This window comes from Coturnix japonica, chromosome 7 (assembly GCF_054131305.1).
Source record: "Coturnix japonica strain WE chromosome 7, WE-NBRP24, whole genome shotgun sequence".
Classification (NCBI taxonomy): domain Eukaryota; kingdom Metazoa; phylum Chordata; class Aves; order Galliformes; family Phasianidae; genus Coturnix; species Coturnix japonica.
This window is the reverse complement of record NC_140669.1, coordinates 18,558,883-18,571,353: the sequence shown is the minus strand read 5'-3', so window position 1 is coordinate 18,571,353 and position 12,471 is coordinate 18,558,883. Positions and strand designations below refer to the sequence as shown.

At 49.3% G+C, this 12,471-nt stretch overlaps 1 protein-coding gene across 1 annotated transcript; it reads left to right on the top strand.

Annotated features, from left to right (window-relative positions):
* The first annotated feature begins 3,173 nt into the window (after nt 1–3,173).
* On the top strand, nt 3,174–9,905 carry CHRNA1 (cholinergic receptor nicotinic alpha 1 subunit). Its single transcript, XM_015868425.3, has 9 exons — nt 3,174–3,239; nt 3,361–3,506; nt 3,627–3,671; nt 4,055–4,164; nt 4,283–4,478; nt 4,813–5,050; nt 5,805–6,028; nt 6,915–7,154; nt 8,537–9,905. The coding sequence occupies exons 1-9, from the start codon at nt 3,200–3,202 to the stop codon at nt 8,666–8,668; spliced, it is 1,371 nt and encodes a 456-aa protein (XP_015723911.2). The 5' UTR covers nt 3,174–3,199; the 3' UTR covers nt 8,669–9,905.
* The last annotated feature ends 2,566 nt before the right edge of the window (nt 9,906–12,471 follow it).

Here is a 12,471-nt window from a genome sequence, read left to right as displayed (position 1 = left end):
GCAGCTACTGCAGGGACATCAGGCTCCTGGCTGCTCCAGCTGAGGCCAGGAGTGCTGGTACCTGCTGCAGAGCTCTGGTGCTGACGGCATCCCTGTGCTGGCCTGGCTTCATGCCACCTTCTGTGCTTCAGTTTGACAGCAAGATCCACGAGCTGCTGTAATTCCTATCACCAGTTCTGTGGTCAGAGGGCTGTTTGTTCTTATTGGAGCTGTCGCAAGCGTGATGTCAATAAGCTGCTCAAGGAGTTTAAGAGCTTTTGGTTGGTATCCTTTCCTATTCGTCCTGTAAGCATTGTGTCTCAAGGACGCATGCAGCTCCTTGTATTGCCCGGGTCTGTATTGCTCCGCCTCGGTGGATTGTGGAAAATGATTCTGGGGCTTCTGGGACCCTTTGATTAATGTATTTCCTGAGGCAATTAGGCATTACTTGGAAAAAAAAAAAAAAAGAAAAGAGCTTGGCAGGCAGCCAGGATTCATTTCCAAGCTCTGTGTTGTCTGTGATGTTTTTCCTCCTTACTATGAATTTTACAATTAGAACGTAGAGCTGTTGCCTCTTTTTCCATGCTTTACTGCTAACTGTGTCAGTAAGGCAAACAGGATTGCCTGAACTATTAACATGATGCATTTGTTTGGATGAATATTCATTTGGTGGCGTACTGCAAGGCCTGCCCAGAGCTTAGTGCAGCCTTGGGCCTGTAGGGTGCTGGGGCCTCATGTTCCCCTTCTGGCAGGAGGAAACCCCCCCACACTGTCTCTCATTCCATCTGCAGTGCTGGCGGTGGGTCTGGTCTTGCTCCTAAGCTGTCACGTTGGTTTGCTAATAGTGTTAATTAAGAACAAAGCTGTTCTGCTGTGACACCTGCACCTGAGTCTCCTTCAGTCCTGAGCAACTCCAACAGCCAGCCTTGTCCTGGCAGTTTGCTGGAAGGGCAGCAGGGCCCTGCAGGGTGCTCCCCTGTATTGATGGAGGCAGTGTGGGCTGGCAGGCTCCGTAGGTGCTGCAGGCATTGCCCAGGCTCTGTTCAGGTAGGTGTGAGCACAGGCTGAGGCCTTTAAAACACAGTGCTCCGTGACACCTCTGTGTGGACGTGACTGTGGTCTGCCAGGGAGATGAACTTCATAATGAGGCTATAACCCATGTTCCCAAGTGCCACATCACAGCCTGTGCAACCCAGGCACTCCATTCCACCTGAATGGGCTGCTAGGCCACAGAGCTGCACTGGCTGCAGCTGTATTCCAGCACCATGCTGTTGTTATTTTAATGCTTCAGTTGTGGTTTTGAGAGTGTTTCCTCAGGTGAGGGCATGGTGTCTGTTTTTCTGCTTCCTCGGTTACAAGCGTGAGCTTGAGGGCTTGCTGTTGGCCAGTGCAGCAGACAAACATGGCAGAGAGCTTCCAGCCTGCAAGGGGGCAAAATCAACCTGAAGCGTGGCAGGTGAGAGGTGCACAACAGGGACCGCAGAAGTCAGTATTTTCCATTAATTACCAAGAAAACACGGTGCTGCACTGGCAGAGCTTGCAAGGTGAGCGATAGAAGTGCACTTTCTGGCACACATTCAGCAGCTGCTGGGGCACACTGACAGGGCAGCAGGGCTGTGGGACTGAGCTGAGCTCACCGGGGCCTCTGGGCAGTCAGCAGTGCTTCCCGAGGTGAGATGGATGCTTTGCAGGCACTGCTGTGTGTGCCCTGCCACTCTGTAGTTTCAGAGCTAGAAGAAAAATAAACTCACCTCTGTGTGTTTGCTCAGTTACTGCTGGCCGTGAAAGACTCAGTGCCATGCTAGGTGCTGCAGGGCTCCCACGGGGTCTTGGAGGCATTTGCAAGTGGCAGATCTTATCCTGGCTGTGTGGAGAGTGTTTGTGGGCCACGCCAGCTGTGACAGTGTGCAAAGGCTGTGCCAGTGGCCTCCTTGTGGGCCAGCAGTCCAGTGCCCTAACAGAGCTGAGGGAATGTGGCTATTCCTTCTGGACTGGGCAGGTGAATGTAAGCATTGAAACACACAGCCCACCCCACAAGCTCCCCTTTCTCCCAGCTGTGTGGTGGGGTGACCCCAAAACATCTGAAGGAGAGCTCTGAAGTCCAGTACATGGCCAAAACACAGCGCCCCTTACAGGAGCCGGGCAAGCAGCTTGTTTTGTGCAGAGCTGGAAGTAACGGTCTGCACTGCAGTTAGTCCAGCAGAGAGCCGAACCATTCCTTAAAATAGCATATTTAAACCTGGAAGTGTGAACACCTGGAGATGTCCCTCAGGGTAAGTGCTGCCTGCGGTCCCACTTGGGATAACTGCTGTATGATGTGGGATGAGGGTAAGGTGACACAAGAAGCCAGGCCACTGGTGCTGATGGCGTTATAGGAGGTGAGTGGTATTCATCGGATTAACCTCAGCCTCACATCCCCCGTGCAGCCTGCAGGGCTGTGGCAGGGTGCCCGTGGGCTGGCGCATTGCTGGCGGTGCTGCCGTGCCTGCAGCAGCTGCACGCTGCCCTCTGCAATGGGATCGGGGACAATGGGAGCCGCCGGCTGAACAGCAATGGGGGAGGTTTGATGTGAGGGTAAATGTAAGTGTGGAGGCTGGGTGTTGGGTTAGCGGGAGAGAGTGTGCGAGGGGGAGGGAGTTAGGAGCAATATACGCATAAAAAGATAAAATTAAGGCATCCATCACGGAGCAGCTGGCAGGCAGCGCAGAGGACAGCCCTGCGAAATACAAATACAGCTGGTGTCACCCAGAGGCGAAGCTGGGAAAGCTTTATGTGGGAATGCTTTCTGGAAAGGGATGCACAGGGCACCGTGTGTGGTGGGTATGGCCAGGCAGCAGCCCATCTCCAGGGAAGGTACGAGGGAAGCACAGAAGGATGGGCCATACAGTGCTCCCCAGGACATGATCCCAGCCCCCATAGCTTGTGCTTCGGTCTCAGGGTTGTGTAGCCTTGTTTCCAGCTTGGGATGTCTGTTGTCTGGGGCTTTTTTTAACCACAACTCACAGTGCCACTCAGAAAAAAAACAGCCTTTGGTGAGCATTAGGAGCCATCTGAGCGGTGCAATGCATTGTGCTCCCATTCCACAGCCCTCAGCTGTCATGCTTGGAACAGGTGGTGTAAGTCAATCCCTGGGCAGTAGCGCTTCCCGCCCCCCCAGGCCGACCTTAAAGGCGCTGTGTGTGCCCCGGCTCCGTGGTACTGAGAGGAGCTGGCTCAGGTGATGGAGCTCTGCCGTGTGCTGCTCCTGATCGTCTCCGCAGGTAAATGGTGCGCTTCAGCAACCGCCTGGGGCACGCTGGGTACTCCCTGTGGGTGTGGGAGTATGGCTTTGCATGTGTGTTAGTATGAAGGTATGATCTGGGCACATTTTGTTGCTCACAGTTGGGCTGGCCCTGTGCTATGAGCACGAGACGCGCCTGGTGGACGACCTGTTCCGGGACTACAACAAGGTGGTGCGCCCTGTGGAGAATCATCGCGATGTCGTCGTCGTCACTGTGGGGCTGCAGCTCATTCAGCTCATCAATGTGGTAGGCAGTGGGCAGGCAGAAACACCACTTCGTGTGCTATCACCAAATGGCTTCGCTCTCCTCCTTTAATCCCAATGCTTGATACTCGTGTCTCCTTTCTCTTTTTTTTTTCCTTTCAAGGATGAAGTAAATCAGATTGTAACAACCAACGTACGCCTGAAGCAGGTAACCCTAAATAATGCTAACCATTCCTTCCCACTCAAATAAATAGACCAGAGACAGCCAGGTGTGTGCTGCTTTTGGTGCACCCTGAATCAATGTGTTGGCTTTTAGGGTATTTCTTTGTTCTGCGGCCTCAAGGACAGAAAAGCACTTTGCAGCTGATTGTTCCTTCTCTGATAGCATTTGAAACAGCAGGATTTTGATATACTGACTTTGGACTGAGTGTCTTAAACTGATATTTAATTTTGTGTAAAAACAAAAATGAGCTAGAGGGCCAAATAGGATGTGTTGATATTTCCCTGCTCAAAGCAAGGAGGCAAGTGTATCTAGGAAGTGTCAAGTAGCACTGGAAGAGGTTCTATCCAGCTACAATCCTCCCTTTGCAGCAATGGACAGACATCAACCTGAAGTGGAACCCAGATGACTACGGTGGTGTGAAACAAATCCGCATCCCATCAGATGACATCTGGCGCCCGGATCTTGTCCTGTATAACAAGTAAGCAGCAGAGATCAGAGCTGGTGGGACCAGAGTCTGGGCAGCGGCTGCTTTGCCTGCTCAGCCTGGCTGCCCTCAGGCCACTGGGCAGCTGCAGCCATCCTTCTTCCTTCCACAGTGCAGACGGTGATTTTGCCATTGTTAAATACACCAAGGTCCTTCTGGAACACACAGGAAAGATCACCTGGACACCTCCTGCTATCTTCAAAAGTTACTGTGAAATTATAGTCACGTACTTCCCATTCGATCAGCAGAACTGTAGCATGAAGCTGGGAACGTGGACATATGATGGTACAATGGTGGTTATCAACCCGGTAAGCAATGGTTTGGTAACTGGGAAAAGCAGCAGAGACTTGGGTATGTGTTCAGGGACTCCTCTGGTTTAAAAGATAATATAACCTTGGTTGGACTGAAAAAGAAGGCACTACCAGTATAATATAAAAGCCCATTTGTAGATGTCATACAAAATTGCCCAGCTTGACATGTGAAATTCCTCATATGCTCCTGCTTCCCCAAACCTTCTGCCTGCTTACCCTCTTTACAGCCTCATGCCACTGTTCCTGAGAGACCACATCATGTGAGTTTGTTTAGAATGACTTGTATTAATAATATGTTGGTCTGTGGTGTTGTGGGTTTATTTGCTGTCAGGAGAGCGATCGCCCCGACCTGAGTAACTTCATGGAGAGCGGTGAGTGGGTGATGAAGGACTACCGTGGCTGGAAGCACTGGGTTTACTATGCCTGCTGCCCTGACACCCCCTACCTGGACATCACGTACCACTTCCTCATGCAGCGCCTGCCACTCTACTTCATTGTCAACGTCATCATCCCCTGCCTGCTCTTCTCCTTTCTGACCGGGTTTGTTTTTTATCTACCCACAGACTCAGGTATGTGAGTTTAGTCATTCTCCTGCCAGAGAAATTGCTCTTCTAACAAGTTCTGGAGAAATCCTGAGTGCTTGAAGTTGGTGGCAGACTTGGAGGGTGGCCTGCTTCATCTCTGCTGAGCAACTCTGTTGCAGAAAGCTGGTGCTCCCTGTGACCATTTCCCATGCTTTATTCATTTTACATGGCATCAGCTTTTCAGCCTGCTTAAATGTGTTGAGACCCATCTGTGGAAGTCCTCTGATGCACAGCTTTTTGGTGGAGAGCTTTACATGAAGTAGAAGCAGATAGAAAAAGACTGTGCGAGTCAAGCCTTGTGGTTCAGTTCTGACATCCTACCTAGTGAAAGCTGATCCCTGGTGCCAGATGCACTTTTTGTCAGCTCATGCTGTACTGCAGCAACCAGCCCTGAGAGCCTACAGAGCCATTAACCAGGTGCTTGCACCTCATCAATCAAATCCCACAGTCCATGGGGTGCTCTTGGCAAAGAAGCTTTCTGCACATGCCACCTGTACCTCAGTCCAGTCATACCTGGTGATTTCCACCCCGGTGCTGGTGTTGGTGCTTTGTGAAGGGCTCCGGTCTGGCCAGGTTCAGTACTGTTTAGGTAGCTAAAGAGACAGTAGCACTCCGGATTCATGAAAAAGTATATGTGTGAATAGCCATCGTCCACATGCAGGTTTCTCAATCTGACTAAGTGCTGGATGATATCAACATACCCAGTGGTACTGTCTTCTGTCTTCTTTTTGCACTGCAGGTGAGAAGATGACCCTCAGCATCTCTGTCTTGCTGTCACTGACTGTGTTCCTGCTGGTCATTGTGGAGCTGATTCCCTCCACCTCCAGCGCAGTGCCTCTGATAGGCAAATACATGTTGTTTACCATGGTGTTTGTCATTGCTTCCATCATCATCACGGTCATCGTCATCAACACCCACCACCGCTCCCCCAGCACTCACACCATGCCACCCTGGGTCAGGAAGGTGAGCTCCAGGGCTTTGTGTGTGTCCTCTTTTCCACAGAGTAGCGTGTGTTTTGTTGGCTGATTTTCTCCTAAAATTCAGCAAGAATTGAGGAATCATAGAATTCTGTCATAGAATGGCTTAGGTTGGATGGGACTTTAAAGATCACTGAGCTCCAATCCCCTGCCATGGTCAGGGCTGCCACTCACCAGATCAGGCTGCCCAGGGCCCCATCCAACCTGGCCTTGAACACACCAGGGATTGGGACATCCACAGCCTGGCTGCTCCTTTATGTGATAAAACTGCCCACTGGGTAGAGCCCTGCAGGGAATAGGTGGCAAAGCAGGGACAGCTGATGGTACAGAGAGAGGAAAGCAGGTCGTTTGGGCTAAAGTGATATTACTGGTCTAATTATCTCTATGGCTGCAGAACACTTCTGCCTGCCAGTGGACAGGCCCTTCAGGTCAAGCAAATTGCATTGTAATAGCAAAGTAAAGCACAGGCAGCCAGAAGACACCCCTCAGAAGGCATTCCCCAAACCAGGCCCCTAGGGTGTGTGTCTCAAGGTGGATGGGATCAGTCACCTGGCAGCAATGTGAGCCTGAGCAGTGGTGGCACAGCCCTCATTTGTATGTATAGGATACACGGATGTGCAAAGCTGCTTTTGGAGAGCACACGGCAGGCCAAGGGGGTGACCCTGCCTGCCCCAGGACACGAGGCAGACAAGAAGCACGGTGTGAATGCGGCATGTGGCATGACGTACCCCAAAGCGGAATTTCTAGCCGGTCCAGGGGAGGAAGTTAACTGCGACTGGCGCAGCTCCCCTCTGTTTATTGCAGAGCTGCATCTGCACAGCAGCCCCTCCAAACAGGAGCATTTCTCTTCTGCCTCTTTTTTTCCCCCCCAGATCTTTATTGACACAATCCCAAACATCATGTTCTTCTCTACAATGAAACGACCATCCAGGGATAAACCAGACAAGAAAATGTTTGCAGAAGATATTGATATTTCAGAAATTTCCGGGAAGCAAGGCCCTGTGCCTGTCAATTTCTACTCCCCGCTTACCAAAAATCCAGATGTGAAAAACGCTATAGAGGGAATCAAATACATTGCGGAAACAATGAAGTCAGACCAAGAATCCAGTAATGTAAGGCATTCTTTGTGCATGATTCATTTCTTGCCTTCGTACTGTTATATCCTTTTACTTATTTTTTTCTTCAGTGACCCAGGCCTCACAAAAACACTCCAAACCCTGTTTTGGCTTTAGCTGGGGGGCAGTCTCCTACCTGTGGTGTGGTTATTAAGGAGTAGCAGATAATTGTCACAGGTGGTAAATGAATTTCTCTCTTGAAGAAGAGAGAAAAATGGCAGTGTTAAGGTTTTCTAAACAGGGTGTGTGAAGCCACAGAGATGGTGCATGAGTGGCAAAGCAGTTCCCAGAACTGTAAGCAATTCCATCACACGTTCCTCCTGTCCCTTGCTTGGGCACCTTCCTACAGGGATAAATGGCCTTCCTTGCTTTTGAAAAGCCAGAAGGTAGCACAGCTGCAGAATTCAGTACTTGTTTTATTTGAGAAACCTGAAGTGTGACTTGCAGATGATAATCCCAGTTTTGATAAGGATTTGTGTCAATCCATGTATGCTACAAGCAGCCCCTGCAAGTGAGACACATCACGAGCTGCTGTGATTACTGGTTTTTTCCACATTTCAAGCCAAAGGAAGGATAAATGCGTGCAGAGTCACAGATGGCAGTTTTCCACAGGAAAACCTAGCTCTGCCTCCTCTGAGCTCGTTCAGTGCAATTAACCCCCTCTTTCATTTCAATTTTTGCAGCTCACACAGCTTTTAAATGGATAATTCAGGATCAGTCCTTCACTCTTCTTATTGCTGTTTAGCAGTGGATGCCCAATGGTGACAGCCTGTGGTTGGGGAGGGGTCTCTGTGGGACAATAATCTGGCCTCTCCTTCACCCAGGCAGAATTTACACCACGGTGTTTGTTCCTGTGGCCACGTTCCAGCAGCGTGTGAAATGGCTCCGGTTGGAGTCTCATGTTCCCTGTGGCTCCTCTGCAGATCAAATGCTACCTTCAGCAGGGCTGGCATGGTTTCAGTGCCTCTGGGCTCTGCTTCCTTCTGCGCATACAAGGAGGGTCTTCAGCTACTGGCAAGTGCTCCCTTCGGAAGTGGAGCCAGCTGTTTGTGTCATCTAGACTCCACTGATATCACTTCCAGAGAATTTCAAGAGCTGCATTCCCAAAATATACCAAAGGCCATGGCTTCTGCAGGCTGTCACATCACTGCCTTTGCTTACAAGCCATCTCAAAGCAGTCCTGATTAGTGGTGTTCTCTAGATGGATTTCAGCAGCTTCTTCCACTTGTGGTGCACCTAAGGCAAAAGGAAGGGGAGATTAGGGATGGAACATGTTGTCCATAGGGCAGTTACAGGGTGGAAATGTGCTCAGGCTCAGTTGTACCCATTGCAAACTCAGCTCTGCAGAAATCTTACTGTCTCCTTTCTTTCTTCTTCAGGCGGCTGATGAGTGGAAGTTTGTTGCGATGGTGCTCGATCATCTTCTCCTTGTAATATTTATGCTAGTCTGTATTATTGGAACATTAGCTGTATTTGCTGGTCGGCTTATTGAATTAAACCAGCAAGGGTGAACATCAAATGGAAACTATTCACTGCCTGGGCTGGGACTGGAAAGCATCTTAACTGTTAAAACCTGGCCAGCCACGGAAGTTCCCCTGGGACTGAGCAGGGATACTAAGGTGTGCTTAGCACTTCAGAGCTTCTGCTTGGTGCCATTTCACTGCTAAAATGACATGGTTGCTCTACCGCTAGGCTGAATGGCTGTCAGCCAGATTTGGGTCCATTTTACCATTTATTGGAAATGTTAACATGTCACTAAGACTGTCTGACTTTGTTATCCATAAATATGATTCTAGTGACATCAATAGCAGCAACAGTATCTGAGCTGTAAATCTGTATTCAACTTCAGAGCAGCTTTCAAGCTGGTTTCAATATCTGCTCTGTGGTTTTTGTATTGGCAGCGCCACAAATGCCTTTTCTTGTAACACTGGCTGTAACCAGCAGAAGTTTCTCAAGCTCCTTGGTTAGAGCATCTGATTTCTGCATACAACTCAGAAGTGACTGACTCGTGTGTGACTCTACCTGCAGAACTCTTGGTCCAGCAAAGAGGGGACGTTCCTCATTGTTAAATGGATCCACTGTCGTTTCTCGCTATGTTGGCCCAAAGTAAAGGACATGCTGAAGATTTTTCACCCTTCTTTATCCCCCAGCTCTGCTCTGTGGCCACACGACTAACGTGCAGACGGAGAGCAAGCATACCTCGGTGCTCCTTTCACACTTAGTGATGAGTAATGCGAGGGCAGCTTTTCCTTTGGGGGTGCTCGGTACGATCTTAACCACACCTCTGCTCCCTGGAAAGCACCTCCTGCCCTGCTGGAATGCATCGCGAGCAGCAGGATGGCACAGAGCAGCAACGACCATTCCGATGGCAGCGTGCATGACGAAAGGATCGGACCTCCCCCTTCGCATCGGCCTATTCAACAGAGCTGCCTTCAAACGTTGAGCAGCAGCTCACTCTAGTGACAAAAGCAGGTAGTTGCTTTCGTCCGAGAACAACCGATCCCGCAATGGTGGTTGGATGTTTTTCAGTACATATTCAACCCAAGGAACAAGCCTGTTTGTTTCAGTAGTATAGTGTGGAAGTTCGAGTAGTTCTGCCTGTTATTCTCAAAAGCAGATAAGCAAAAGTGAAGTAAATGATAGAAATCCCCCATGTTTCCAAGCCGGCTGTCCAAACCAGCAGGACCACTTTGCTAACATCAGTAAAAACAGTTGCTGTGAGTTTAATAAAATAACGTGTTTAATGTCTGTGTTCTACAAGAATGTGACGTGTCTGCAGAGGACAGGGTATGTGAAGCGCTCCGTGGGGGAAATCAGGCGGTTGTGTAATACTTCTGTTCGTGAATAGGGCTGCTTGGGAATGTTTTGATGAGCTGCAGCCCTCACCAAAACACTTTGTTCAGGTCGGTCAACCACTTGTAGCGCTCTGCTCACTTGTAGCACTCTGCTCGGCTCTTTGGGTTTTGACGCTGGTGATCTTTGCCTCCCTGGATGATCATTAACCTTGTAAACAATGGCTGGAGATGGATGCTGAGGTAAACCCCTGCTGACAGATGGAGTGCTTGCTGCAGCTCTGCTTAACTTCAGAGGAGCTTCCAGCCCTTGGATGGAGCCATGCAGCTCACCAACTTGTCCGGAGCTGAGCTGCAGTGTGGCAGTGCCTGTGATTCTTATGTTGGGAGATGGTGATTGGCACTGAAGTGGCAGGACAATCCTTTTAGGGGAACCCGTGGTTGAATCTTGGAGTTAAAAGCAAACAAGTAACAAGATTTGCGGGTGAGTAGCTGCATTACCATAGAATCTGTCTGCTGACTCTCTGGGCAGCTGGTCCTCCAAACATCAACAGGGCACCTCAGGGGGAAGTTTACGTGAACCTCTTTTATTTATTTATTTATTTATTTATTTGCTTTGAATACTCAGACGTTGCAGGCCACCTTGCTTTTCTGTTCTGTTTCACCTTTATGACAACATTCCTTCTAGGTATCACGGATAGCTTCTGTTACTAATATCCATCTACAGAAACAGAACACTCTTGCCTGCATCCAGTCTGTCTTACCTGCTACTGTCCTTTTAAAGCGTCAGCATGTCTATGTAGCTGTTAGAATAGTACCTTTGGAGCTTGTAGATGGGCTGTCTCAGCTGCTGTCAAAGCTAATTTGCCATTTATGCATAAGTACATGTTGCCTGACAACTTCTCATTTGCAGCACCATAGCCTCTCCCTGCCCCTGTAGCACTGAGCTGTGGACTCTCCCACTTGTGTCTCACCAGAGCTCCAGAGTGGGGTCCTGGGCACCATCTGGACAATCACATGTGCTGCTCTGCTGCCCCATGGCCCAACAAGCAAATTTCAGATCTGAGCTTCACTGACTGTGATGTTTCTCTAGTAAGTGCAAGAAGTAATGCCATCCAAGCACTGTGGCACTGCACTGAGCCTGTTTAGCTGAAGGCTGGCATGCTGGGTGAGATGTCATCCTGACAGTGACAGTGATCCCAGCAGTTCCCTTCTCCCTCTTATAGCTGCCAGCTTCCTGCTGCTAGAGGTGGTTTTGTTCACTTTGATCTTGTGGATAACACCCTATTTATAGCCTTAATAGAATGGCCCTCTGGAACGTCTCCATCTTAACTCTAATTCTCTTTCCAATTTTTTAACAGTTTGGCAATTATCTTTCCCCTTCGCATCCCTTCAGCTGACCTTCAGCTACTCTCTACTGTACCGTGGTCAATTTGCCTTCTGAGATGCAGTCATCCCAAATTTCTTTCCCCTTTTGTACTTGCACAGCACAGGAGACCTGACTCTTCTGAGGGGGTTACTTGAATTTTTAAAACTCCATTACCTTGTACCAGTTCCAAGGGAGTAATTTCACCTCTGCGTGAGTCCGTAATCAGAACAGGCTGCTGCTCTCTATCGGCACCAGGCAGATGAGCCAAATGCGATGGCCTTGTTCTGTCTGTTCAGCCAGCTGCATCTCGGCTTCTTAAAGCATAACTGAGCTGTTAACAGCACAAACTGAAAAATGATGCTCAGCAAACTCTAAACGCTTGATCGTGAGCACACATCTGCCACATCTGATCATTCCCCTCACACTTACACTTTGGGTTCTGCTACCTCTTTGCAGCCTGTGAGTTTTTAAGCAAAGAGATTGTTTGTTTTTTCAGGCCACTGTAAGAGAATGTAAGTACTTGTTTTCCTGCAGGCTGTGAGCTGCTGCCAGCCCCCTCGCTGCAGCCCTCTCCCCATGAGAGCAGTGTGAGTTTCACCAGCCTGCTGACTCAGCAGTTCCTGTTTCCACAGCTGAAGTAAACCACAGGGGCAGAGGACAGCAGGGTGAGAGTGTAATGTAGGCCTGCAGAATGTTGTGCTGCTGTTAGGTGAAGGACGTATCCTACACCTCTAGAAAGTCTGCTTTCTTGAATGGTGGCATGTGAGATGTTGCCTTTGAAGTCACTGGTAGTTTGGCACATTAGGAATGTTTGTGGCAGCAGCCACTTTTAAAAGGTTGCTGTACATGGTCTCAGTCACAATACTTCATGTTTCTATATGCTGACTAGGGCTGGATAAATTCTAGAACAAACTCTTGGGCTGCAAATTCCTCACCACTTTATTTCGTTCCCTTCCTGAAAAATGGCAGCTCTGTGTTTTGTCCTTGTTGTGAAATTGGAGCAAAGTCTCCCAGGCTTCTCTTGTGAATGAGGTGTAGATATGGGCTTGTAACAGAGCATGTGATGGAGCTAAGCAAGGATGGGGCAGGTTCATGTTACCACAGTGCATGAGAGGCTGACCAGGGATCAAGACTGCAGGGGAGCTCGTTGTTA